The 27,990-nt window shown below is 38.6% G+C and overlaps 1 protein-coding gene across 1 annotated transcript in view; it reads left to right on the forward strand.

The window, feature by feature from the left end:
* ACYP2 (acylphosphatase 2) overlaps positions 1-27,990 on the forward strand; it is a 200,914-nt gene that overhangs the window by 9,940 nt on the left and 162,984 nt on the right. Inside the window, exons 2-3 of the mRNA XM_004454233.5 lie at positions 13,536-13,552; positions 16,315-16,424. Coding sequence (XP_004454290.1) covers positions 13,536-13,552; positions 16,315-16,424 — 127 coding nt within the window. The remainder of the gene's footprint in view (positions 1-13,535; positions 13,553-16,314; positions 16,425-27,990) is intronic.

Raw genomic sequence — 27,990 nt, forward strand, 5'->3', positions numbered from 1 at the left:
AGTTTTTTTTTTTTTTTTTTTTTTAAACTCAAGCACAATGTATGATCATTTAGGTAAAATTCTGCTAGCATCAACACAGGATTATTGAATTCTTTCCAGAACTTTGAATTCAGTAATGTTAGCATCATTTCAGTTTAATTTGAAGTTAAACTTCAATTCTTGTGATTAGATGTATATTTGCAATGTTGATAATGAGTTACTGTAGGTAGTTAAGTATTTCACTTAAATATCGGCTAGTTTTTCTTTCATTGATTTATTGAACAACTATGTGCCAAGCTCTGGTCTAGGTGCTGGGGGCACAGTGGTGAACAAGATAGGAAAAAAACCTGCTTTCATGGAGATTACAGTCTACTGTGAAGACAGAAGATGAACAAGTTAGACAAGTAAATACAGAATAATTTCAAATGGTAATCAGTGCCATGCAGGAGGCATCTGAGTGTACATTACTGGTTTTGGATTATTTGTTCAGGGAATATTTTTCTAAGGAAGTGAAATTTGTGGAGAGACATGAATAACAAGAAGGAGCCAGCCATGAAAAGATCAGGGGTAAGAGCATTCCAGGCAGAGAGTGCTGTAAGTGCAAAGGCATTGAGGTGTGCTTAGCATATTTAAGGAGCACAAAGCAGGCCAATTTGACTGAAATGGTATGAGCAAGAGGAGAATACTAAGAGAAAAAGGAGAAACATTAGGAAGGGGACTGGAGGCCAGGGTTACAAGGGTACATTTTATTTTGAGTGTGGTGGGTAACTATTGGAGGGCTTTAAGCTGGAGAAGGAAGTGTATTGAGTTTATTTGAGAAAATCGCTTTGGCTGCTTATAGCAGTTTGATATGGTTATAATTCCAAAACTAAATATTGGATTATGTTTATAATCTGGTCTGTACCTGGGAGTGATTAAGGTATGATTAGGGTTTTGATCCGGCTACCTCATTAGGGCACTGAGTCCCCATCCCTTAGTGGGTGGAGACTGACAGATAAAAGGCACAGCAAAGGACAGAGCTGAGGGTTTTTGATGTTGGAGTTTGACGCTGAAGCCTTAAGCTGGAGCCCCGGGAAGTAAGTTTACAGAGGAAGAGAGGACCTGAGCCAGGAGAAGGACACAGAGGAATAGTGCTGCTCCTTAGACACGGCAGAAACCCTGGGGGAGAGAGAAAGAACCATTTGCCTGATAGTTTACTGCTCACCTTGTGGAGAAAACAGAGGAGCTGAGCCCAAAGAGGAGAAAAAGCTGGGAAGAGAGGAACCCAGGAAGCCTGATCCCTGGCACATGTTCAGCAGCCATCTTGCTCCAACACGTGAAAATAGACTTTGGTGAGGGAAGTAACGTATGCTTTGTGACCTGGTATCTGTAAGCTCCTACCCCAAATAAATACCCATTATAAAAACCAACCAATTTCTGGTATTTTGCATCAGCACCCCTTTGGCTGACTAATACACTGCTTTATGTAGAATAGACTATAGGAGGGCAAAACTGGAAGCAAGAGGACTAGTTAATTAGAATGCCTTAGATTAATTGAGATATGATAACTAAGGACTAGGATATAAGAACATTATTACCCATTTTCCTAGAATCATTTGGGATAGAATTTAACCATTTTTCAGTAATTCTTAAATGGAATATATAAAGTGATTGCAGTGACATGGTTTTGAATATTTAACTACATGTGGTCTCGAAATATGCCATAAACTAACTTTGGGCCTTTGCATATACTTTTCCATCTGTAACATTATTCTACTCACATCATACTAATTTTTACTCATTCTTGAAACTTAAACTTAGAAGATCATTTGCAACTTAGAAAATGAAGCATTTTTCAAAAAACTTTCCCTAAAATTACCCAAGACTGGGTCATTTGTCTTTCCTATAAACTCCCATTGCATCTGGTTTATGCATTTTACGGCTTATTATTGTTCTGTATTTTCATTGTCAGTTTACTTGCCTGTCTTCGCCATTAGATTATAAGTTCCTAAATGACTGGGACTGTGTCTTTTTTTTTTTTTTTTTTTTTAAAGATTTATTTATTTATTTAATTTCCCCCCCTCCCCTGGTTGTCTGTTCTTGGTGTCCATTTGCTGCGTCTTGTTTCTTTGTCCGCTTCTGTTGTCATCAGCGGCACGGGAAGTGTGGGCGGCGCATTTCCTGGGCAGGCTGCTCTCTCTTTTCACGCTGGGCGGCTCTCCTCACGGGCGCACTCCTTGCGCGTGGGGCTCCCCCACGCGGCGGACACCCCTGCATGGCACGGCACTCCTTGCTCGCATCAGCACTGCGCATGGCCAGCTCCACACGGGTCAAGGAGGCCCGGGGTTTGAACCGCTGACATCCCATATGGTAGACGGACGCCCTAACCACTGGGCCAAAGTCCGTTTCCCTGGGACTGTGTCTTATTTATTCTTCTCTTTCTTGACCATTAATGACTAGAGAATTAATAAATATTTGTAGAGTAATTAGAATATTTCATTTCTTGCTTATTGAATGTATCTGAGTTGTCTGATTCTTAGTTTATTTTTGTGTGAAAAAAAATTACACCAATAGACTGGAGTTGGTAATTTCCTTAACTCTGCAACATGTAATTAGTGGGATATCTGTATTTGATACCTCTTTTAAAAGTTGCTCAAATTCTGTCACTTAAGCAAATGTCATCAGTATGAATAGACGGTGGAAGGACTGCTCAGGACTCACACATGTTGGAAGAACCTGAACTGTGTGTTAGTCTTTTCTTGAGGGGAGAGTGGGGGGGTTGTTGTCGACCTCCCTCAGTGGGGAGTTCAGTATTTCTGGCAGTAAATAATAAGGACAGGGAAAGCAGTCTGAGCTATGGGCTGTCTAGGTCCACATAGGGCACAGTATAGGGAGTTTTTGCCTTTTCATCAACCATGATTTCTTTTGTATAGAGCAGCTGACTTGCGAAATAGCAAGGCAACATGATTTGCAAGTACATAGTTTATTACTGATACCTAATTAGCCTGCATCAGTGGTAACTGTAAGAGACCTACCATACCCTACAAGATTTTGGTTTTCCCCTTTGGGATACAATTTTTGACCTGAAATACAAGCTCTTTCCAAACCTCTCCCAGATCTTCCTTTAAGGTGGGGCAAACTATTGGTTTTAAACTTTCTTGTATGGAAGAATCTCCTGAAGAACATATTAAAATGATTCTTTTTTTTTAAAAGATTTTATTTATTTATTCCCCCCCCCCCCGTCAGTTGTCTGCTCTCTGTGTCCATTCACTGTGTTCTTCTGTGACCACTTCCATCCTTATCAGTGGCACCGGGAATCTGCGTTTCTTTTTGTTGTGTCATCTCTCCATGTGTGCTGTGCCATTCCTGGCAGGCTGCACTTTCTTTCGCCCTGGGCGGCTCTCCTTACTGGGCGCACTCCTTGCGCGTGGGGCTCCCCTATTGGGGGGACACCCCTGCGTGGCAGGGCACTCCTTGCGCGCATCAACACTGCGCGTGGGCCAGCTCCACATGGGTCAATGACCACAGACCTCCCATGTGGTAGGTGCATGCCCTATCTATTGGGCCAAGTCCGCTTCCCTTAAAATGATTCTTGAACTCCACCTGTAAAGTTTTGTTTCAGTGGGTCTGGGGTGAGGCCTGAGAATTTGCATTTGTAACAAACTATCAGTTGATGCTGTTGCTGCTGGTCTAAGGACCCCTCTTTGATTAGGAAGAAACTAGATCACATGGCCCTATTTCCAAATCCTGTTTACTTCACTTGCATGTGCTTTTAAAAATCATAATGCTAATATGATATGGGGCTGTTTGCTGTTGAGCAACCTCAGAGTTACATGCACAATCCAGTCTTGACCAAAACCTTCAACTCCACTTGGGCAACATCTTACTCTTACTGTGTTCTGGGATCCCCTCATTTTTATGATAAAAAGACTGCCAACTTTTCCACAGTTCTGCCTGTTTTCCCTCTGTTTTTTCTCTCTCTTTTCTATAGGGTTAGGTTGACCTGAACCGTTTGTCTTGAATTTTCTGGCAATTCCTTTTATATCTACTAGCTAACGTCTTTCCCTCCATCTGTATAACAGATGGCCTTTCTGATTCCCTTTCAGATCAATACCTCCCACTCATCATTCCTCCACATTTCATACGTATCTTTTAGAGTATTTTTATAACCCTATAAAAACTCCATTTGTGGTATTATTCAGCCTTCATTACCTTACTGATCTTTTTCTTTCTATACAATACACTATGAGCAAATGACACCCCTTGTATTATAAATCCCCTTTCAAAACTCTATAAAATTATCTAAACCACTGATCCCTTCTGTGTACTCTTAACCAAGTTCAGTTGCTGTAGGTAGAAGCAGTATCTTTGACCTCTCTGAAGATTGCTTTGATCTCTCCCTGTGATTTCCCAATTTATATTTTTCTAGTTTTAAAAAATTGAGGTATAATTTACATTCAGTAATATTTACCCTTTTTTATACAATTCGATCAGTTTGACAAACACATGAAGTCATGTAATCACAACCACAGTCAAGATATAGAACAGTTTATCATCTCCCAAAATTTCCTCGTGCCCCTTCACAGTGCTTCTTTTCCTCTACTCCCAATCCCTGGAAATGACCACTCAGTTTTATATTGCCTTTTCCACAATGTGGAATTACACATTATGTGTGAGTCTAGCTTCTTTCATTTAGTGTAATGCACTTGTGAACCATTCATGTTGTTGCATGTATTCACAGTTCATTCCTTTTTATTGCTGACTAGTATTTCATTGTATAGATCTACAACAGTTCTTTATCCATTTCCCTTATATTTTCTTGTAATTTAAAATATTCATTTTTTTGTTGTTCTCCTTCATCATATTTTAAAAATACATTTTAAAATTACAGAAGTTGTCAACTTACAAAACAATCATGCACATGTGTAGAGTTCCCATATATCAACCCTTTACCAACACACCACACCATTGTGTGGAATATTTGTTACAGATTATGAGATAATATCATAGTCTATTACCACTAACTATGGTCCATAGCATACATTTGGCATATTTTTTCCATACCTCCCTATCATTAACAAAGTACATCTTTGGCATTGAGGCAAATATTATAGTATTGCTGTTAACTATAGTCCATAGGTTACACTAATTGTATTTTTTCCATGCTTCTTCACATTCCCACCACACTGCAATAGTGACATATATCCATTCTAGTTCTCAGAAGGACATTCTTGTATTTGTACTATTAACCACAATTCTCATCCAACTCTGGTTTCACTGGTTTATTTGATCCCTAGGTTAGTCTCTAGCTTTCTTTCAGTTGACATTTACATCCCTAGACTTACCCTTTTCAGCCACAATCCCATTTATAAACCAACTGCTATTCACTATAATGTGTTACCATCAACTCTATCCATTTCTCCACTTTTACAGTAAAGTTAATTAAAACTTCTATATATATTAAGCATCAGTACTTCTTCACAGCCCTCCTCTTATCTCCTAATAACCTATACTCTAGATTTTAACTATTCTTTGTATTTATTTAATAGTTCATATTAGTGAGACCATTCAGTATTTCTCCTTTTGTGTCTGGCTTATTTCACTTAGCATAATGTCTTCAAGATTCATCCATGTTGTCATATGTGTCCCAATTTCATTTCTTCTTATTGCAGCATAGTGTTCCATTGTATGTATATACCACGTTTTGTTTAATCCTTCATTGGTTGATAGACACTTGGGTTGTTTCCATCTCTTAACAATTGTGAATAATACCACTATGAACATTGGTGTGCAGATGTCTGTTCGTATCACAGTTTTCAGTTCTTCTGGATATATTCCTAGTAGAGAAATTGCTGGGTCATCTGGCAGTTCTATATTTAGCTTCCTGAGGAACTGGGAACCAGTCTTCCACAGAGCTGCACCATTTTGCAATCCCACCAAGAGTAAAGGAGTGTTCCTATTTCTCCACATCCTCTCCAGCACATACTGTTCTGTTTTTTTAATAAAGGCCAATCTGTGTGGTATGAGATGATATCTCATTGTCATTTTGATTTGCATTTCCCTAATAGCTAGTGATATTGAACATTTTTTTATGTGCTTTTGGCCATTTTCACTTCCTCTTTGGAGAAATGTCTATTTAAGTCTTCTGCCTATTTTTTAATCAGATTGCTTGCTTTTTTATTGTTGAGTAGTATGATCTCTTTATGTAGAATGGAAATCAAACCCTTATCAGATATGTAGTTACCAAATATTTTTTCCCACTAAATGGGCTGCTTTTTCACCTTCTTGACAAAGTCCTTTGAATAACAAAAGTGTTTAAATTTGAGGAGATCCCATTTATCCATCTTTTCTTTCATTACTTGTGCTTTTGATGTAAGGTTTAAGAATGCATCACCTACAGCCAGGTCTTGAAGATGTTTTCCTACATTTTCTTCCAGGAACTTCATGGTTCTTGTTTTTATATTTAGGTTTTTGATCCATTTTGAGTTAATTTTTGTATAAGGTGTGAGATAGGGGTCCTCTTTCTTTCTTTTGGCTTACGATATCCAGGTCTTCCAGCACCATTTGTTGAATAGACTGTTCTGCCCCAGCTGGGTGGGTTTGACAGGCTTGTCAAAAATCACTTGACCATAGACATGAGGGTCTATTTCTGAACCATCAGTTTGGTTCCATTGATCCATATGTCTATCTTGATGCCATTACCACTGTAGCTAGGTAATATGATTTAAAGCCCAGAAGTGAGAGTCCTCCAACTTTACTTCTCCTTTTTAAAGATGTTTCTGGCTATTCTGGGTTCCTTACCCTTCCAAATAAATTTGATAATTATGTTTTCCATTTGTTTGAAAAATGCTAGTGGAATTTTTAATGGAATTGCATTGAATCTGTATATCAATTTGGGTAGAATTGACATCTTAATGATATTTAGTCTTCCAATCCATGAGCATGGAATGTTCTTCCAATTATTTGTCTTTTAAAATTTATTTTAGCAATGCACTGTAGGTTTCTGAATACAAGTGCTTTATATCCTTGGTTAAGTTTATTCCTAAATATTTGTTTCTTTTAGTTGATATTGTACATAGAATTTTTCCCCCTGAATTCCTCCTCAGATTGTGCATTACTAGTGTATAGAAACACCACTGATTTTTGTATATTGATCTTTTTTTTTTTAAGATTTATTTTATTTATTTCTCCCCACTCCCCCCATTCCTTCTGCTGTCTGCTCTCTCTGTCCATTCACTATATGTTCTTCTGTGTCTGCTTGTATTCTCACTAGGCAGCTCTGAGAACTGATCCTGGGACCTTCCAAAGTGGGAGAGAGGCAATTATTCTCTTGTGCCACCTCAACTCCCTGTTCTGCTACATCTTCTTTTTGTGTCTCTTGTTGTGTCATCTTGCTGTGCCAGCTCTCCATTTTGGCCAGCACTCCTGAGCAGGGCAGCTTTCCCATGCAGGGCAGCACTCCTGTGTAGGGTGACATTCCCGCATGGGCCGTCACTCTGCGTGGGCCAGCTCACCGTATGGGCCAGCTTGTCTTCACAAGGAGGCCCTGGGCATTGAACCCTGGACCTCCTATATGGTAGACAGGAGCCTGTTTGGTTGAGCCACGTCTGTTTTCCCTGTGTATTGATCTTGTATCCTGGCACTCTTACTGAAACTGTTTATTAGCTCTAGCAGCTTTGTTGTAGATTTTTCAGGACTTTCTAGGTTTAGGATCTATCATCTGTGAATAGCAGAAGTTTTACTTCTTCCTTTCTGATTTGGCTGCCTTTTATTTCTTTTCCTTGCCTGCTCTAGCTAGAACCTCTAGATATTGAATAATGGTAGTGACAATGGGCCTTATCTATGTCCCTGATCTTAATGGAAATGCTTTCAGTCTTTCACCATTGAGTACAATATTAGCTGTGGGTTTTTCATATATATGGCCTTGATCATGCTGAGAAAGTTTCCTATCTTTTGTAGTATCTTTTTTTCAAGAAAGAACGAGGCATTTTGCCAAATGCCTTTTCTGTATCAATCGATAGGATCATGTGATTTTTTCTTCTATGATTTATTAATGTGGTGTATTATGCTAATTGATTTTCTTGTGTTAAACCATCCTTACATGCCTGGTGTAAAACCTACTTGATCATGATGAATATTTCTTTTAATGTATTGTTGGATTCAGTTAACAAGTATTTTGTTGTGGATATTTGCATCTGTATTCATTAGGGAAATGGTTCTGTAATTTTCTTTTTTCATAATATCTTTACCTGTCTCTGGTATTAGGGTGATATTGGCTTCATAGAATGAGTTTGGTAGCATTACTTCTTGTTAAAGTTTTTTGAAGAGCTTGAGTAAGATTTGTGTTAAATCTTCTTTGAATGCTTAGTAGAACTCACCTGTGAAAACATCTGGTCCTGGGCTTTTCATTTTGGGGAGTTGTTTGATGACTGTTTCAATCTCTTTACTTGTGATTGGTTTGCTGAGGTCTTCTATTTCTTCTAGGGTCAGTGTAGGTTGTTCATATGTTCCTAGGAATTTTTCCATTTCATCTACATTGTCTAGTTTGTTGGCATACAGTTTTTCATAGTATCCTCTTATGATCTCTTTTATATCTGTGGGGTCAGTAGTAATGTCCACATTTTCATTTTTTATTTTATTTATTTGCATCTTCTCTCTCTTTTTCTTTGGTCTAGCTAAAGGGCTTGTTGATTTTGTTGATTGTCTCAAAGAACAAACTCTGTGTTTTGTTAATTCTTTTGTTTTTTTAATTCCCACTTTCATTTATTTCTGCTCTGGTCTTTGTTATTTCATTCCTTCAAATTGCTTTTGGCAGAGTTTGATGTTCTTTTGCTGGTTCCTGCATCTGTGTAGTTAGGTCATTGCTTTTAGTCTTTCTTCCTTTTTAATATAAACATTGAGGGCTATAAATTTCCTTCTCAGCACTGCCTTCACTGCATCCCAAAGGTTCTGATATGTTATAGTCTCATTTTCATTTGTCTTGAGATATTTATTGATTTCTCTTGCAATTTCTTCTTGACCAACTAATTTTTTAAGAATATGTTGTTTAATATCCATATATTTGTGAATTTTCTCTTTTTCCACCTCTTGTTGATTTCCAACTTTATTCCATTATGACCAGAGAAAGTGCTTTGTATAATTTTGATCTTGTTGAATTTGTTGAGGTCTGTTTTGTGACCCAACATATGGTCTATCCTGGAGAAAGATCTGTGAGCACTTAAGAAGAATGTATATCCTGCTGTTTTGGGGTGCAATGTTCTATGTATATCTATTAGGTTTAGTTCATTTATCATATTATTCAAGCACTCTGTTTCTTTATTGATCCTCTGCCTGGATGTTCTGTCCAGTGCTGAGTGTGGTGTATTGAGGTCTCCATCTATTATTGTGAGATATCTATTTCTCCCTTCAGTTTTGCCACTGTTTGCCATGTATCTTAGGGCATCCTGGTTAGGTGTATATACATTTATGATTTTTATTTCCTCCTAGTGAATTGTCCCTTTTTAAAGTCTATAATGTCCTTCCTTTTCTCTTGTCTCTAATTACATTTTTGCTCTTAAAGTCTATTTCATGTGATGTAAGTATCGTACAGTACTCCAGCTATTTTTTTTTTCGTTCATGCATGCTTGGAGTATCTTTTCTAGCCTTTCATTTTCAATCTATTGGTATCCTTGGGTCTAAGGTGAGTCTCTTGTAGACAGCATATAGATGGCTCATATTTTCTTATCCATTTTGTCAGGGTGTGTCTTATGATTGGGAAATGTAATGCATTAACATTGGTGTTATTATTGTAAAGGTAGTTCATATTTCACCAATTAGACCTTTGGGTTTTATCTGTCATATTTTATTTTCACCACTCTCTTTACATTTTTGTTTTCTTTTACTGATATAATCTTCATTTCTAGACTTTCTTCCAAGCCTCTCTCTCCTCTCTTTCCTTTTAAGGCTGTAGCACTCCTTTTAATATGATTGGGAAATTTTCCACCATTATTTCCTCAAATATTCCTTCTGCTCCTCTTCTGTTCTCTTCTTCTGGGACACCCATGTCAAGTATGTTTGCGCATCTCTTGCTGTCATTTAGTTCCCTGAGACCCTGTTCATTTTTTTCCCATCCTTTCTTTTTTTAAACATTTATTTTATATATCTCCCCGCCCCGTTGTCTGCTCTCTGTGTCCATTTGCTGTGTGTTCTTCTGGGTCTGCTTGCATTTTTGTCATGTGGTACTGGGAAACTGTGTTGCTTTTTTTTGTTGCATTATCTTGCTGCATCAGCTCTCCATGTGTGCAGCACTAGTCCTAGGCTGGCTGTGCTTTTTTCATGCAGGGCAGCTCTCCTTGCAGGGTGCTCTCCTTGCATGTGGGGCACTCGTACGTGGGGGCACCCCTTTGTGGCAAGGCATTCCTTGCACACAGCAGCACTGCACGTGGGCCAGCTCACCACATGGGTCAGGAGGCCCTGGGTATTGAATCCTGGACCCTCCATATGGTAGGCAGATGCTCTGTTAGTTGAGTCACAATTGCTTCCCCCATTCTTTCTTCATCTGTTCTTTTTTGTTTACTCTTGGAGGCCATGTCTTCAACCTCACCAATCCTTTCTTCTGCCTCCTCAGATCTGCTGCTTTATGCCTCCAGTGTATTTTTAATTTCATTTATTGTGCTTTTCATTCCCATAAGATCTGCTATTTTTGTAGGTATGTTTTCAAATTCTTCTTTGTGCTCATGCAGTATCTTCTTAATATCCTTAATCTTTTTAGCCATCTCATTGAATTTATTGAGATTTGTTTGAACATCTATGATTACTTGTTTCAATTCCTTTATATCATCTGTAGGCTTATCTTGTTCCTTTGATTGGGCCATCTCTTCCTGTTTCTTGGTATGGATTATAATTTTTTGTTGCTCTCTTGGCATCTGACTTACTAGATTTATTTATTCTGGGTGCAATTTCTCTCTTTAGTTTAGGGCTTTCCTGCCCTTTCTCTTTTTCTGGTAGTATAGTAGGAGCCGAGGACGTAGTTAGTACTGTAAACTGTGGAGTCTGAAGCTGCACGCATTTCCACAGGAACGAATAAAGCTTCCCCACCTTTTTCCTCTGCCAGGGGTAGGAACAGACTCTCAGCTGTATGTAATAATTCAAGTCATCCAGGCCAAGACCATCTGTTGTTGCCCAGAGAGACTGAAGAAGTTTCATGCCCCTTCCTTCCCTGCCTGGGACAGGGATGGAGGTTCAGGTGTGGGCAACAATCTATGCCATGTGGGTCCAAAATGACTGCAGTTGCCCAAGTAGATTGACATAGCACTGGCTCCCCTCCTCCCTTGCCAGGGCAGGAGATGTGTCCAACAATCTAACCCTTGTGGGCTGAATGTACCTGCAGTTGCTCTGAGAGGCTGAGGAAACACCAGACTCTTCCTATCCTTTGGGGTATGGGGGTGGATCCACAGGCACCCAAAAGTCCAGTCCGTGCAGGTTGAAAATGCCTGCTGTTGCCTGGAAGGCCCAGAAACACAGCTCCCCTCATATCCTACTTGGGGGTGGGGATGGAGCTATAGGTGTCTGACTGTTCAGTCTATGTGGACCAGAAGCACCTGCAGTTACCCAGAGAGGCTAGGGAAACACTGCCCCCCTCTTGCCTACCAGGGTTGGGTGTGGAGTCACAGGCACCCAACAGTTGAATTTGTGCAGGCCAAAAGCGCCTTCAATTGCCCTGAGAGGCTGAGGAAACATCAGGTCCCTCCTGTCATATGGGAAGGAGGGTTGGGTGGAGATGGAATTGAAGGTGTTCAACAAACCCAGTTCGTGCAGCCCAAAAGTGCCCACAGTTACTTGGAGAGACTGGTGCAGGTCCCATCAGCCTCCTCCCTGCTAGAGGTGGGGCTGGAGCCTAGCCTAGGGCTGCAATCAATCTGAGTGGAAAGAAGCCAGTCCCTACTCAAACTGCGATTTTCAGTCAACCCTGCCTCTTCTGCCAGGGCAGCGTTAAAATGGCAGCTACTGGCCTCTTTCCAACTTGGACAGGTTCAAACTTTAGCTGTTCTTAGGATTATACTTTAACCAGCCGAATTTACTAATCAGTAGCTGAAATGGTGGCCAACTGTCTCTTCCTCCCCTGTTTTGGGGAAATGGAGCTTCCAACTACAGCCATGAATAGCTCCCAAGGTGGCTTGTGCCACTAGTGTAGGATGGGTACCAGCCTCTGTGGTATGGAATGCTCTACTCAGCAAGTTCACTGCAAATGTGCAGTCTCCTCCTTTCATTCCTTTAAGAATGTTGCAGGGTCCTCTTCTGGTTTCCTGGGCCCCCTAAACAGGTGCTTTAGATAGCTCTGTGTGATAACTAACTGCCCTGTAAGATGTGCTGACTCTTGGAGCACCTTACTCAGTCACCATCTTGTCCCTCCTCTCCATTGTATTTTTAATTGCTATGTCCCCTCCTCTAAATTTCAGCTTCTTTTGTCATTTGGCTTCTTGGGTGCTAAAAAGCAAATTCTCAGATTTCCTGTGTGTTTTAGGTGGGAATAAAAAGTTGGTGGCAACAGGTACTTTAAGTGTTCTATTTCCCTACCAATCACATTCCTGATGTTTTTTCACTTAGACTTAATCCCAAAGAAGCCTGCTTTATGCATCCTTTCGGATCAAGAGTATTCCAAATTATAATTTGCAGGAGTGACCAGAGATCTGTCATTCTCATTGCTATAGTTCCCAGGAGAGATGTAAGAGGGGCTTCTCTTTTCCCTAAAGAGTACCAAATCATAAGCACGAATCCCTGATACATGTATTTGCAAGCAGCTTGCATCTTGTTTCACTCTACGTTAGGGCTCATTTCTCTATATGCCAATGTTTTGTCCCAAGCAATTCAGGATATGAAATACCATAGAAAATTGACCTCTGTCTGAGAGGGGACTCCCATAGTTTCACATACTGGATAACTCAAGTATAAGACACTGTGGTAGTTGGCCAACATGGAGCTATCTGGGCTACAGATTTCTCTATCTACAGTGCAGATAGAGAAAAACATGACCAAGATCCAACAATACTATCCAACATGTGAGATTCAAAGTATGTACATAATGCATTCTATACCATAGAGATTCTGAGTTATTTCCATATTATTCAAACAAACCCCATTAGTAATGAGGCATCAGAAGCTAATATATGCTTCATTATTTCTATAAGCAAAAATAAAATAAAAATAGAAAATTTTTATTGCATTCAAACTTGAATTGTATTTAAAGAAGAAATTCTAAAAGCTGGGGATAGACCAATTTTGTGTCCAGATACATTCAACTGTCCTTTCAATAAACCGTTTGTTTTATTTAGCATTTTATAATAGAATAAATATATAGTTCCATATTTCATTATAGTTTGGTTTCAGAATATTGGTATTTCTCTCCAAAAATAATCTTCCTTTTCTCTTTTCATTTTATAAGACACTTAAAAAAATACACCTGAATATATTCAGACATGAAAAGTTTTGTTCATTTTATTTACTTACAATTAATAAATTTGATAAAAGTTAAGTCAGAAAAATATATGTATTTTAAAGATAAAGAAGCTAACCTTTCTTTTCTATCTTTTTTTATACAGGTGTTTGCTTCAGAATGGTGAGTCAATACAGTCTATTTATATTTTTCCTATTTTTTTTTCACTGTTACTTCCAATCATAGAGATAGAGCAGTTTTCTCTTTGGTGCTTGTTTATAGCTTACTTCCTGCCCTTAACCAAAAATGAAGGAATATTTGTATTTCTTTGAATTTACTGATTGAAATTTTTATTAAAGCTGTCTTCAAAAAATCGTCTATTAAAAACATTACAAAATTCCTAGTTTTTAGTTAATCCTGTCTATGAATTTCCAGAGTACCTCGCTTGAAGTGATTCAAAGTTAACATTTTGATTAGGTATATTGAATATAAAATATGGGATTTGCACATGTTTTGGAGGAAGAAACCCTCAAGGCAAGGGTATATAGTTCATATTGGAAGTAGAAAAATGCTAATGTGGCATAAGGAACTGGTTTCCAGGTTTTGTTTTGTTTTTTAAGATTTATTTCATTTATTTATTCCCCCCTGCCCCTGTCATTGTTTGTGCTCTGTGTCTGTTCGTTGTGTGTTGGTCTTTTTTTTTTTTTTTAAAGATTTATTTTTTATTTATTTAATTCCCCTCCCCTCCCCCGGTTGTCTGTTTTCTGTGTCTTTTTGCTGCGTCTTGTTTCTTTGTCTGCTTCTGTTGTCGTCAGTGGCATGGAAAGAGTGGGCGGCGCCATTACTGGGCAGGCTGCACTTTCTTTCGTGCTGGGCAGCTCTCCTTACTGGTGCACTCCTTGCGCGTGGGGCTCCTCTACACGGGGGACACCCCTGTATGGCAGGGCACTCCTTGCGCGCATCAGCACTGTGCATGGGCCAGCTCCACACAGGTCAAGGAGGCCCGGGGTTTGAACCGTGGACCTCCCATGTGGTTGACGGACACCCTAACCACTGGGCCAAAGTCCGTTTCCCCTGCTGGTCTTTTTTTCAGGAGGCACCGGGAACAGAACTTGGGATCTCCCATGTGGGAGGGAGGTGCCCAATAGCTTGAGCCACCTTCATGCCCACTTGTTGTGTCTCTCATTGTGTTTCCTCATTGTGTCTCTTCCTTTATTGCTTCATCTTGTGTTAGCTCATTGCATCAGCTCACTGTCTTGCTCATCTTCTTTTAGGAGGCACTGGGAACTGAACCCGGGACCTCCCATTTTATAGGTGGGCACCCAATTTCTTGAGCCACATCCACTTCTTTACAGGTTTTTAGAAGCTAAAGCTCTTTATTACTTTTTACATTTTAATTTTTTAAATGCACTTCTTTCCTAAAAGTTAATTGTGACATATATTTTTACTTACTATCTGATTTGGGAGTCATTAGATAAAGTTTTGGTTCCTAACCTCTGAGGGCCATGACATTTTCCCCTTGGAAAGTCTCTGTATTTTGAGATTGTCCTACCTCTACAATTCAGATGATTTCCTTTTTTATCCATTATTATCTGACATTTTCAGAACCAACTCTTGCATCAATCCTAGATGTAACCGTTTTGGTTTGTGTTGCTTCACTCCGTATGGGACGTGGAGTTTAGGGATATTAATCATTCTGGCCTCCAAACAGAAGAGCAAGTTTAAAAAAAAATTCTAGCAGACTAGATACATAAGACTTTTAGTGTGATACAGTTAAAATAATTAAAAATCAAAATGTTTCTAATTTTTCATTCTCACTAGCATACCTGAATTTGGAATCAGGAAAAGGAATTTTAAAAGAAAAAAACTTCTAAGGATAAAGAAAAATAAATGTACCCATTGACAGTTACAACATTTTTGTGGCAAAGCCAGAACCAACAGAAAACAACAGAATCTTTTAATTTTATAGTAACTCTGCAACCCAGCATGTTAGGTTAGTACTAGTTTTTGGCTAGTTTAGTTTTCTTTTTTTTTTTTTAAGATTTATTTATTTATTTATTTATTTTTCTCCCCTTCCTCCCCCCCCCCCCACCCCGTTGTCTGTTCTTTGTGTCTATTCGCTGCATCTTCTTCTTTGTCTGCTTCTGTTGTTGTCAGCGGCACAGGAATCTGTTTCTTTTTGTTACATCATCTTGTTGTGTCAGCTCTCCGTGTGTGTGGCACCATTCCTGGGCAGGCTGCAATTTCTTTCGCGCTGGGTGGCTCTCCTTATGGGGCGCACTCCTTGTGCGTGGGGCTCCCTTACACGGGGAACACCCCTGAGTGGCACGGCACTCCTTGCATGCATCAGCACTGCGCATGGGCCAGCTCCACACGGGTCAAGGAGGCCCAGGGTTTGAACCGCGAACCTCCCATGTGGTAGGCAGACGCCCTAACCAGTGGGCCAAGTCCGCCACCCTAGCTTAGTTTTCTTATTAAAATTATTTTCCCCAATTTTTCTTGAAAATTTCAAAATATTTTAGTTAGTATTTCTGTCTTTCTATTGATCAAACTTTTTCCTTCCCAACTAAGAATCTTGGATCATCATTTGGAACCCAGATTAACAATGTAATTTGCTGTTAATGAGCAAGAGAGGACTGCAACTGAACTTTCTAGATCTCAAAACATATCATCAAAACTGTTTTCTGAAATAATTTCCACTATCAGCTTATTTTCATATAATTTGCTTGCCTTTACCGAAAGTGGAATTTAATAAAAAATATCATTTAACTGTAGGTTCTTGTACATATAGGCAGTACCACAGAGCAGCTACACAGTTTTTGGTGTAGACTATATTTTAGAAAAAGAAATGATTGGATTAGCATTCTTTGACTGTTAGGATCAACTGTATTGTAGTTTCTGGCTTTTGATGATGGACCTTGTCTCTTTGTTTTCTCCTGAGCCAGTACACAGAAGATGAAGCGAGGAAAATTGGAGTGGTTGGCTGGGTGAAGAATACCAGCAAAGGCTCTGTGACAGGCCAGGTTCAGGGCCCTGAAGAAAAAGTCAATTCCATGTAAGTATCAAGACTCATATCACACACCTGCAGTTTATGAAGTTGCCTTAACATTTTGTTGAACAATAAGAATGCTCTTGAAGGACCAAATTCAGTTTGTAGATTATAACTAAATTAACATGTTTTCAGGCAGGCCAGCAAAGAAATTCTGAGTTGAGAGTGTAATTTCTACATTTAGGAGTTGATTTCCCACTTGGGCAGGCCCTTGAGAAGACAAGGTAGCCTCACTCTCTGATCTACTCAAGCAGCCACCTAGGTCTCTTCCAGCAAGGGGTGGACTGTTCAGGGACCAAGTATCTCTCATCTGAAGTGGTTGTGGGTAAAGTGTAGTGCCTTAGGATGGTTCTTGAAGCTCTTAAAGTAGCCTTTAAGGCAAAAATATTGCCATCTCCTTTTTGTTGTTTAAGTACCTTATTTACTAACTGTAAGTTTATTTTTACTGTCAAGATGTATTTAATGAGCTGCACAATTGTCATCATATAAATCCATAAGTCCTTGCAGCCCAAAGGAGACTAGGTCCAGTAATGTGTAAAAAAAAGTGCCCTGTCTACACAATGTCATTTTAAAGGCCTGATCTTCTCAGTTGTATAATTTCTTCTGTTCTCTACAGTCACATTTTTTGAGCCTTTTACATGTTGGGTAGTATGCTAAACACTTTGACATGGATTATAATATTTACTTTTTAACATAGATCCTAAAAAGTAGGTTCTAATTTTATAACTAATTTACTTTATTGTTTGAAATTTATCTTTATTTTCATTACCTAATGTTTTCAGATTTTAAAAGTAATACCTTTTGTAGTAAGTGAAGCAAAACAATGCAGAGAGGTAGAAAGGCAAAGTTAATAATCCTCCCTTTCCCCTCTACTTCCCTCCTTTTTGTATAACCTGTGAAAATGACCCTGTGGATACTTTCGACAAATTTCTCCTTTGCTTAAAAATATTTACGCATACATTCATAATTAGGCTTTTTTTTTTTTTTACTGAAATAGAATACTTTATGCTTATTTTTCTCTAGCCTTTTTTTTTCGTTTTATGCACATCCCAACAATCACTGGATATATATTCCCACTCCTTAGGTACATCCTTGTGTTTGTGTGTAAAACCACACTCAGTCTCAAAAAGTGGGGTCCAAATCTTCAATTTATAAAATGTGGAACCACAGTTAATGAAACACAATATTTTCCTGAAGGATCCTCACAAAATATACAAAAGAAAAGATTGTGAAACTTAAGTTGTGCAGAACTGACCCTTCAATTAACAGAGAAAATGCTAAAAGATCATGAGGTAGTTTGAAGAAAGGGACTATGTGGAGGATGGGTGCACACCCCAAACATGTTATATCTTAATCCACATTACAACAGGATTTTGATTCATTTACTGAACATAAAAATGATTAAATTATGCATTCTGCCTAATTTCCCTGCATTCTGCTCCCGCCAGTAATACCTCTTAACAATCTGATGTATATCCTTCCGTGTTTGTCTCCACGTTCACATTTTCATGCACACACATGCAGGCTGGGACACATACATTTATAGGGCTTTTGATCAATATTTGCTTTTTAGAAACAGGATCATGATATATTCACTTCTCTGTATCATACTTGTATTATTAAAAAATACTGCCAGGGAAATCCCTCTGTGTCACATGGTATAGGTCTGATTCATTCCTTTAGTAACTGCTTAATATTCTAATGTAGATGTGTCATTATTTATTACCTTATTGCTGAGAACTCATTTTGTGTCTTATTTTTTTTTGTAATAACAGCAAATTGCAATAAACATTTTATTGAAGATTTTATTTTTATTACACAGATTCCTTAGAGTGTGATTTGTTGGTTGAAGTGTCTGTGTATTTTTTTTCTCTTTATTTTTTTAATGTTACATTAAAAAAATATGAGGTCCTCATATACCCCCCAGCCTCCTCACCCCACTCCTCCGCCCATAACAACAACATTCTCCATCATCATGAGACATTCATTGCATTTGGTGAATACGTCTCTGAGCACTGCTGCACGTCCTGGTCGATGGTCCACACCATAGCCCACACTCTCCCACAGTCCACCCAGTGGGCCATGGGAGGACATACAATGTCTGGTAACTGTCCCTGCAGCACAACCCAGGGCAACTCCAACCCCCAAAAATGCCCCCACGTCACATCTCTTCCTCCCACTCCTTACCCCCAGCAGCCACCATGGCCACTTTCTCCACACCAATGCCATATTTTCTTCGATCACTAATCACAATAGTTCATGAATAGAATATCAATAAATCCGCTCTCATCCATTCTCTATTCCTCCATCCTGTCGACCCTAGAATGGCCATGTCCACTCCACATCTATATCAAGAAGGGGCTTAGATTCCACATGGATGCTGGATGCAATCCTCCTGCTTTCAGTTGTAGGCACTCTTGGCTCCCTGGTGTGGTGGTTGACCTTCTTCACCTCCATGTTAGCTGAGTGGGGTAAGTCCAATAAACCAGAGGGTAGGAGCTGAAGTCTGTTGAGGCCCAGGGCCTGACTATCACATGGTCAGTCCGGAGATTCAGGTCTCCTGGGTATACATTTAACCCCAGCACCAACTACAGTTCCGGTAAAAGTAACAGGAGAGGCTTGTGGACAAAGATCACATCTGAGTCCAGCTCCATCACACAGAAACACAAACTCCAATGTAGGGCCAACTGACATGGCACTGAACTCCATCTGCCATGACCATAGAACCTGTGGGTCTCTGCAGCCCTCAGAAGAACCAATACCTGTGGTTGCATCTACTTTTATCTGTCTCTGGGACTCTGCTGAGGTGTGCATAAGGGCAACCTCTCTGATAACCTCCCAGATCTTTTTGGAGACTCATAGCCATATAAACTCATTTGTCCTTTCCATTTCCCCCTTTGATTCAGGTCAAAAAGCATTTTTAACTCCTGGTATTATATGTAGACTGAGATATTCTGCTGGTCCGAGTTGACCCTTTTATTCAAGGTCATTTTCTAGTTACATCATCAACTGGTGTTTGGTAGTAATCTCTCAGCACCAGGGAGGCTCATCCCCAGGAGTCATGTCCCATGCTGGGGGGAAGGCAACACATTTACATGCTGAGTTTGGCTTTGAGACTGACCACATTTGAGCAATACGGAGGCTCTCAGGAGGTAACTCTTAGGCACCCTGCAGCTCTAGGCCTTGTTCTTATTTCAGGTGCACAGGCTCACAAGCTTAGTCATTAGTATCAAGGGCTCATTGTTGGACCTTCATTCTTTTTTGATCTTTGCCGTTGCACTTGGGGGATTATTGCTGTTCCTTTAGGGGCTGTGATAGAGCTCCCCTGGTTAGGGACTCAGCACTTCCTCAGTTGTTTTTAATTGTAACCACTATGAAAATATCCAAACATTTTTATGTACCCTGGATATATGCCCTGGAGAACTCCCTGCCAACCATGTGTCCCCCTGTCAATGACATCCCACATCAGTATTCCTCCCCTGCCATTGTTGAACCTCTCTGTGATCCAAAACTTCTTAAAAAATGAAGCCAATATATTGCCAGGTTCCATTAATAGTAAAATGGAATATAGTGATGAGTTTAAAAGTTAGATATGGAATACATATTAATTTAGAAAAATTAAGGTAAAAATAAATTGGGGTATCAAAAAATTTAAAAATGCAAAAGCTTTGTTTTTGATGTTTTGCCTTCCATCATTACAATAAGTGTTGCCTTGTATGCAAATTGGCAAGGCAACTTCTTCCGTCTTTTCCTCAGTGTCTACGTCCTTTTTTTTGTTTTCCTAATTATTAAGCTTATCTTCACAGAAGTTTTAGATCACAGTAATTCATATATACAATATACAGTACTCCCACATATCCAGCATAAAACCCTTTTCCCTTCCATGGCAATAGTCTTTTTATAGGTTCATACTGTATATACTGAAACTGATGTACAGATATTGAGACAATAGCTTTCAAACAAGGTAACATTTGGGTTTACATTGTGGTTTATATTTTAGACTATATAATTTTCTAAAGTTTTAGTTATCTTATGTTTTACATTATGATTTACACTTTAGCCTATCAGCCTCTATATATTTTTGGTGTAATTTAACATGTCTTATATCCATCCTTGCGTGATCTTGTGAACACTTCTATTGCCCACACAGTTACATTGATTCCATCTATTCAATACCTCTTTCCCCCTCCCCTTAGGCCCACAGTGACAGTCAATCTTCATTGCTTGAAGGGCCTTGTTCAGAGATACTTGCAACAGTGTTGAGGGCTTAATATGCTGAACTGCCCTAATGCATTTGGAGCCACCATTTCTCTTGAGAGATGCAATTCCCTCTATTTGAGAACATCAGTTCTCCCCAGGATGTGGGTATACCTTCACTCTCATTATATGGGTCTCTGTCCAATGATATAATCCACTATGGCAAAATGAGCACTCACACACTCCCAAGAAGCCTGTCCTGCATCAGATTATCCCCTTTAAGCATCTTAAACAGGTAACCTTCCTTATTATATTTTTAAAAAAGTTTTCTCAGCATTATACTCTCAACCAAATACCTGACAATCTCCTATGTTTGTATATCCCCCCACCCTCCCCCCAATTTCTTGGGCAATATTATCTTCCTCCCATCCTTAGCCCCCTTCAAGCCTGCAAAGCCCCACCCAAAGGTAGCCCTATGCCCCCATTTTATCCCTTCCTTGTACAAATACTTACCTCCAGCTAATCATAGATTTCACCCATGTAGGTGTCAGCTTGCATCCTTCCTCTACCCCCCAATTTCCTTTAAGCCTATCATCCAGTCTCTAGCTCTCTGAGGCAGCTTGGTTTACTTATTTCATATCATTGAGGTCATGTAATATTTGTCCTTCAATGCCTGGGTTGCTTCACTCAACATAAGGTGTTCAAGATTCATCCATGTTATCACATGCATTTGTAGTGTATTCGTTCTTAAAGCTGAGTAGTATTACATTGCATGTATATACCACATTTTATTTATCCATTCATCTGTTGATGGGCATTTGGGTTGATTCCAACTTTTGGCAATAGTGAACAATGCTGCTATGAACATTGGTGTGCATATATCGGTTTGTGTCCTTGATTTCAGTTCTACTGGGTATATACCCAGCAGTGGAATTGCTGGGTCATATGGCAAATCTATAGCTAGTTTTTTGAGATACCGCCAAACTGTCCTCCAGAATGGCTGGATCCTTCTGCATTCCCACCAGCAGTGGATGAGTGTTCCCATTCCTCCACATCCTCTCCAGCATTTGTAGTCTTCTGTTTTTTTCATAGCTGCCAATCTTATGGGAGTAAGATGGTATCATGTTGTAGTTTTGATTTGCATTTCCCCAATAGCTAGAGATTTGGAGCATTTAAAAAAAAAAAGATTTATTTATTTATTTATTTCTCTCCCTCCCCCCCACCCTGGTTGTCTATTCTCTGTGTCTATTTGCTGTGTCTTCTTTGTCCGCCTCTGTCGTTGTCAGCGACACGGGAATCTGTGTTTCTTTTTGTCGCATCATCTTGGTGTGCCAGCTCTCCGTGTGAGCGGCACCATTCCTGGGCAGGCTGCACTTTCTTTCGTGCTGGGTGGCTCTCCTTATGGGACACACTCCTTGCATGTGGGGCTCGCCTACGCGGGGGACACCCCTGCGTGGCAGGGCACTCCTAGCACACATCAGCACTGTGCATGGGCCAGCTCCACACGGGTCAAGGAGACCCGGGGTTTGAACCATGGACCTCACATGTTGTAGACGGATGCCCTAACCACTGGGCCAAGTCCACCGCCTTCGAGCATTTTTTCATGTGCTTTTTAGCCATTTGTATTTTTTCTTTGGAGAAGTGTCTGTTTAAATCTTTTTCCCATTTTTTAAATGGGTTGTTTGTCTTTTTATTTTCAAGATATAGGAGTTCTTTATATATGTAGGTTATAAGTCTCCTATCAGATATATGGTTAACAAATATTTTCTCCCATTGTGTAGGCTCTCTTTTCACTTTCTTGACAAACTCCTTTGAGGTGCAGGAGGCTTTAATTTTGAGGAAGTCCCATTTATCTATTTGTTCTTTTGCTGCTCGTGCTTTTGGTGTGAAGTTTGTGAAACCATTTCCTATTACAAGTTCCTGTAGATGCTTCCCTACACTGCTTTCCAAAGTCTTTATGGTCTTGGCTCTTATATTTAGGTCTTTGATCCGTCTTGAGTTGATTTTTGTATAAGGTGTGAGTTGGTAATCCTCTTTCATTCTTTCACATATGGATATCCATTTCTCCAGGCACCATTTGTTGAATAGGCCATTCTCTCCCAGTTGAGAGGGTTTGGTGGCTTTATCGAATATTATATGACTACATATATGAGGATCTATATCAGAACTCTCATTTTGGTTCCATTGGTCAGTGTGTCTCTCCTTGTGCCAATACCATGCTGTTTTCACTACTGTAGCTTTGTAGTATGTTTTGAAGTCAGGTAGTGTGATTCCTCCAATTTCGTTTTTTTTTTTTCAATATGTCTGTGGCTATTCAGAGCCTCTTTCCTTTCCAAATAAATTTCATAGCTAGTTTTTCTAATTCCTTAAAGAATGCTATGTTGATTTTTATTGGGATTGCATTGAATGAGTAGATCAGTTTTGGTAGGATAGACATCTTAATAATATTTAGTCTTCCTATCCATGAACAGGGAATGTTCTTCCATTTATTTAGGTCTTCTTTGATTTGCTTGAACAGTGTTGTGTAGTTCTCTGTGCAAAAGTTTTTTACATCTTTAATTAAATTTATTCCTAGGTATTTGATTTTTTTATTTACTATTGTAATGGTATTTGTTTCTTGATTTCCTCCTGAGCTTGCGCATTATTGGTATACAGAAATGCTACTGATTTTTGTGCATTGATCTTATAACCTGCGACTTTACTAAACTCATTTATGAGTTCTAGACGCTTTGTTGTAGACCTCTCAGGGTTTTCTATGTATAGGATCATGTCATCTGCAAATAACAAAATTTTGACTTCTTCCTTTCCAATTTGAATGCCTTTTATATCTGGTTCTTGCCTCAGTGCTCGAGCAAGTACTTCTAAGACAATGTTAAATAGAAGGGGTAATAATGGGAATCCTTGTCTTGTTCCTGATCTTAGAGGGAAAGATTTTATGATTTCACCATTGTAAACGATGTTGGCTGTGGGTTTTTCATATATACTCTTTATCATGTTCAGAAAATTTCCTTGTATTCCAATCTTTTGCAGTGTTTTTATCAAGAAAGGATACTGTATTTTGTCAAGTGCTTTTTCTGCATCTATAGATATAATCAAGTGATTTTTTTCCTTCACTCTGTTTATATGGTGTATTACGTTGATTGATTTTCTTATGTTGAACCATCCTTGCATACCCAGAATGAATCCCACTTGGTCATGGTGTATAATTTGTTTAATATGTTGTTGAATACAGTTAGCAAGTATTTTCTTGATGTTTTTTGCGTCTAGGTTCATTAGAGAAATTAGTCTGTAATTTTCCTTTCTTGTGGTGTCTTTGTTTGGCTTTGGTACTAGGGTAATGTTGGCATCATAGAATGAGTTAGGTATATTCCTTCTGTTTCAATTTTTTGGAAGAGTTTCAGCAAGATTGGAGTTAGTTCTTTCAGGAATGTTTTGTAGAATTTACCTGTGAAGCCGTCTGGCCTGGAGCTCTTCTTAGTTGGGATGTTTTTAATGACTGATTCTATCTCTTGTGATTGGTTTGTTGAGATCGTCAATTTCTTCTTTCACCAATATAGGCTGCTTTTGTGTTTCTAGGAATTTGTCCATTTCCTCTGAATTGTCATTTTTTTTGGAATGTAGTTTTTCAAAGTATCCTCTTATGATAGTCTTTATTTCTGTGGGGTCAGTGGTGATATCTCCTTTCTCATTTTTTATTTTGTGTATTTGCATCTTTTCTCTTCTTTTCTTTGTTAGTCTAGCTAAGGGTTTGTCATTTTTATTGATCTTCTCAAAGAACCAGCTCTTGGTTTTGTTTATCTTTTCAAGTGCTTTCTTATTTTCTATTTCATTTAGTTCTGCTCTTATCTTTGTTATTTCTTTCTTCCTTCTTCCTGTGGAGTTACTTTATTGTTTTTTTACTATCTCCATATGTGCTGTTAGTTCTTCAATTTTTTCTCTTTCTTTTTTGATGTATGAATTTATGGCTATAAATTTCCCTCTCAGTACTATTTTTGCTGCATCCCATAAGTTTTGGTATGTTGTGTTATCATTTTCATTAGTTTCAAGATAGTTATTAATTTCTTTTGAGATTTCCTCTTTGACCCACTGTTTTTCTAAGGGTGTGCTGTTTAATTTCCATATCTTGGGGTGAAATATGGGCCTCTGGCCCTTGCAGATTTCCATCTTCACTCCACTGTGGTCAGAAAAATTATTTTGTATGATTTCGATCTTTCTGAATTCATTGAGCCTTTCTTTGTGGCCTTGCATATGGTCTATCTTAGAGAATGATCCATGTGCACTTGAGAAAAATGTATATCCTGCTGTAGTCAGGTGTAATGGTCTGTATATGTCTATTAGGTCCAGCTCCTCTAATATACTATTCAAAGTTTTTGTTTCTTTATTGATTCTCTTTTGAGATGTTCTGTCCAAAGCTGATAGTGGTATATTAAATTCTCCCACTATAATTGTAGAGGCATCTATTCTTTCACTTAGTTTTTCCAGTGTTTGCCTCACGTATTTGGAGGCGCCCTTGTTAGGAGCATAAATATTTATGATTGTTTGTTCTTGAAAGATTATACCTTTCACTAATATGTAGTATCCATCTTTGTCTCTCACAATTGTTTCACATTTAAAGTCTCTTTTGTCTGATATTAATATAGCTACTCCTGCCTTTTTTTGGTTATTGTTTGCTTGTGAGATTGTTTTCCAGCCATTCACTTTCAACCCCCTTCAATCCCTAGGTCTAAGATATGTTTCTTGTAGACAGCATATAGATGGGTCATATTTCCTTATCCAGTCTTCCAGTCTGAATCTTTTGACAGGTGAGTTTAATCCATTGACATTCAGTGTTATTACTTTCAAAGAATTATTGATGTTAGCCATATTTTCTTTGGACTTGTGTTTGTCATATTTTGTTTGTTTTTTTCCTTCTTTTTTTGTCTTTTTTTGTTGCTCTTATACTCTCCTCCAACTCTGCCTCTCCTGTTTTTTTCTTTCTCCCTGCAGAATTCCCTTTAGTATTTCTTGAAGGGCACAGTTCTTGTTCGCATACTCTTTTAATTTCTGTTTATCTGTGAATATTTTGAACTCGCCATCATTTTTGAATGCTAACTTAGCTGGGTAGAGTATTCTTGGTTGGAAAATTTTTCTTTTATTACCTTGACTATATCATACCACTGCCTTCTTGCCTCCATGGTTTCAGATGAGAAATCAGCACTTAATCTTATGGAACCTCCCTTGTATGTGATGGTTCTCTTTTCTCTTGCTGCTTTTTAAATTTTCTCTCTGTCTTGAGCATTGGATAATTTGACAAGTATATGTCTTGGGGTAGGCCTGTTGGGATTTATGGTTTTATGGGGTGCATTGTGCTTCCTAGACATGTACACCCATCTCCCTCAATAGGTTTGGGAAGTTTTCAGCCATTATTTCCTCCAACACCCCTTCTGTTCCCTTTCCCTTCTCTTCTCCTTCTGGGATGCCTATAATACGTATGTTTGTGCGTTTTGCATTGTCATTCAGGTCCCTAAGTCCCAGCTGGATTTTTTCCTATCTTTTTATCTATTAGTTCTACTATCTCTTTGCTTTCAGATGTACTGTCTTCCATGTTGCTAATTCTCTCCTCTGCCTCTTCTAATCTGCTGCTGTTTGCTGAGAGTGTATTTTTGATTTCTTGAACTGTGGTGTTCATCACCATCATATCTGTTATCTTTTTGCATATGTCTGCAATTTCCTCTCCAAGTGTTTTCTTCATATTGTTATTCTCTTCCTTTACTTCATTAAGTTGGTCTCCAATATATCTTTTGAGATCTTTAATTATTTGTCTGATGTTCTGCTCCTCTTCCTGGTTTTTAGTTTGTTCATTGGATTCGGGCATGTTTTCCTGGTTATTGGTTTGGTTTGTAGTTTCCTGTTGCTGTCTGGTCATCATTTTATCTTGACGGGTTTAATCAGTTTCTTAGCTTCTTTGTCTTGTCTTAGGGATTAATTAGTTGTTGTTCATGCATAAGTGTTATGTCTTCTCTTTGTCAGTTTGTTCTTCTTATTCTGTTTTCTTGTTGCTGGCTAAGTTCACTTTGAAGGAGAATATTAGGGCCAGGGAAAGCAAAATGAGTAAGAAAAGAAAATGTATAAAGTAGTATTGGTAATAAATGTTAACAGAGCAACAATGTGAGATCTAGGAGAATGGATATTAGACTCATGTAAGTTGTGTAGAGTTATAGCAGTAAGTAGAGTACCTATAATGAGACAGCCAACTGAATATGGGTGAATTATAGTATGATTTAAAAGGTCAGTGTTTTCATGAGAAAGGGAAAGAGAAAAGAAAGATAATACCAAGAGTGGATAAAAGACAGAAAACAGAAAAAAGGTATTAGAAATAAAAAGTCAGACAATTTGGGGGCCAAAGAAAGGGAGGTGGAATGTAAGAGAAACAGTAGGTGATGGAGGATAGAAAGATGTAGGGGAAAGGCAATAGTGTAGGTGGCCAAAATCAATACGCACAGAAAAGAGGAAATGGAGGATGAGGAAACACAGCAAATGTGAAGTGCTCCCTGAAGCACCAAATCCACATCCAGACAGCTCCTGCCCTGCAAGCCCCCAAACAGCCCACTCAGGGTTTGGGAACACCCCAGCACAATCTCTGTGTATTTTCAATTTAAAAACATGGGTCAGACTGCTTTCCAGAACAAATGTAAACCATTTACATTATTTCTCTATATCTTATAAGCAATTGGTATTATTGTTCTTTAATTTTTTTCCATCAGATTGGTTGTAGAGTGATATATTTTTTTAAAGTAATTTGCTTTCTCTAATTACCAGTTTGTTTGGGCATTTTTGTTTGCGGCTATGTGATTTTGTTCTCACGAACCCCTTTTTCACATTCCTTATCTGTTTTTAAGACCTCTTTGTATATTGGTGATGATTATTAGCCCATTATCTTTTATCTCTTTAGTAAGTATTTTCACAAATCTCTCACTTGCCCATTAGTTTTGTTTATAATGGCTTTCACAGCATAACCTGTTTTAAATTTTTATAAACTCAAATATGGCTGTCTTCTTTCTGCTTAAGAAATTGGTATGCAAGTGTTGTCTCTGAGGTTTTTTCTAACTTTTTGATGTTTTATTTTATTACATTTTTTCTTAGACTTTAAACACAATTAAGCATTAAACCCATCTGGATTTGGTTTTTGTTTATAATATGAGATAAAAGTTTTTCTACCAGATGGATAGTTATTGTGCCAGCACCATTTATTGATCATTCTTTTCTCCCTTTGAATTGAAATACATTTTTTTCATATGCTAAAATCTCATATAAACTGATTTTATTTCTGGATTGTCTGTTCTGTCCCACTGATAGATCTGTTTATATCTATCTACACTAATACCCCATGTTGATT

Source organism: Dasypus novemcinctus, chromosome 17, assembly GCF_030445035.2.
Source record: "Dasypus novemcinctus isolate mDasNov1 chromosome 17, mDasNov1.1.hap2, whole genome shotgun sequence".
Lineage (NCBI taxonomy): Eukaryota > Metazoa > Chordata > Mammalia > Cingulata > Dasypodidae > Dasypus > Dasypus novemcinctus.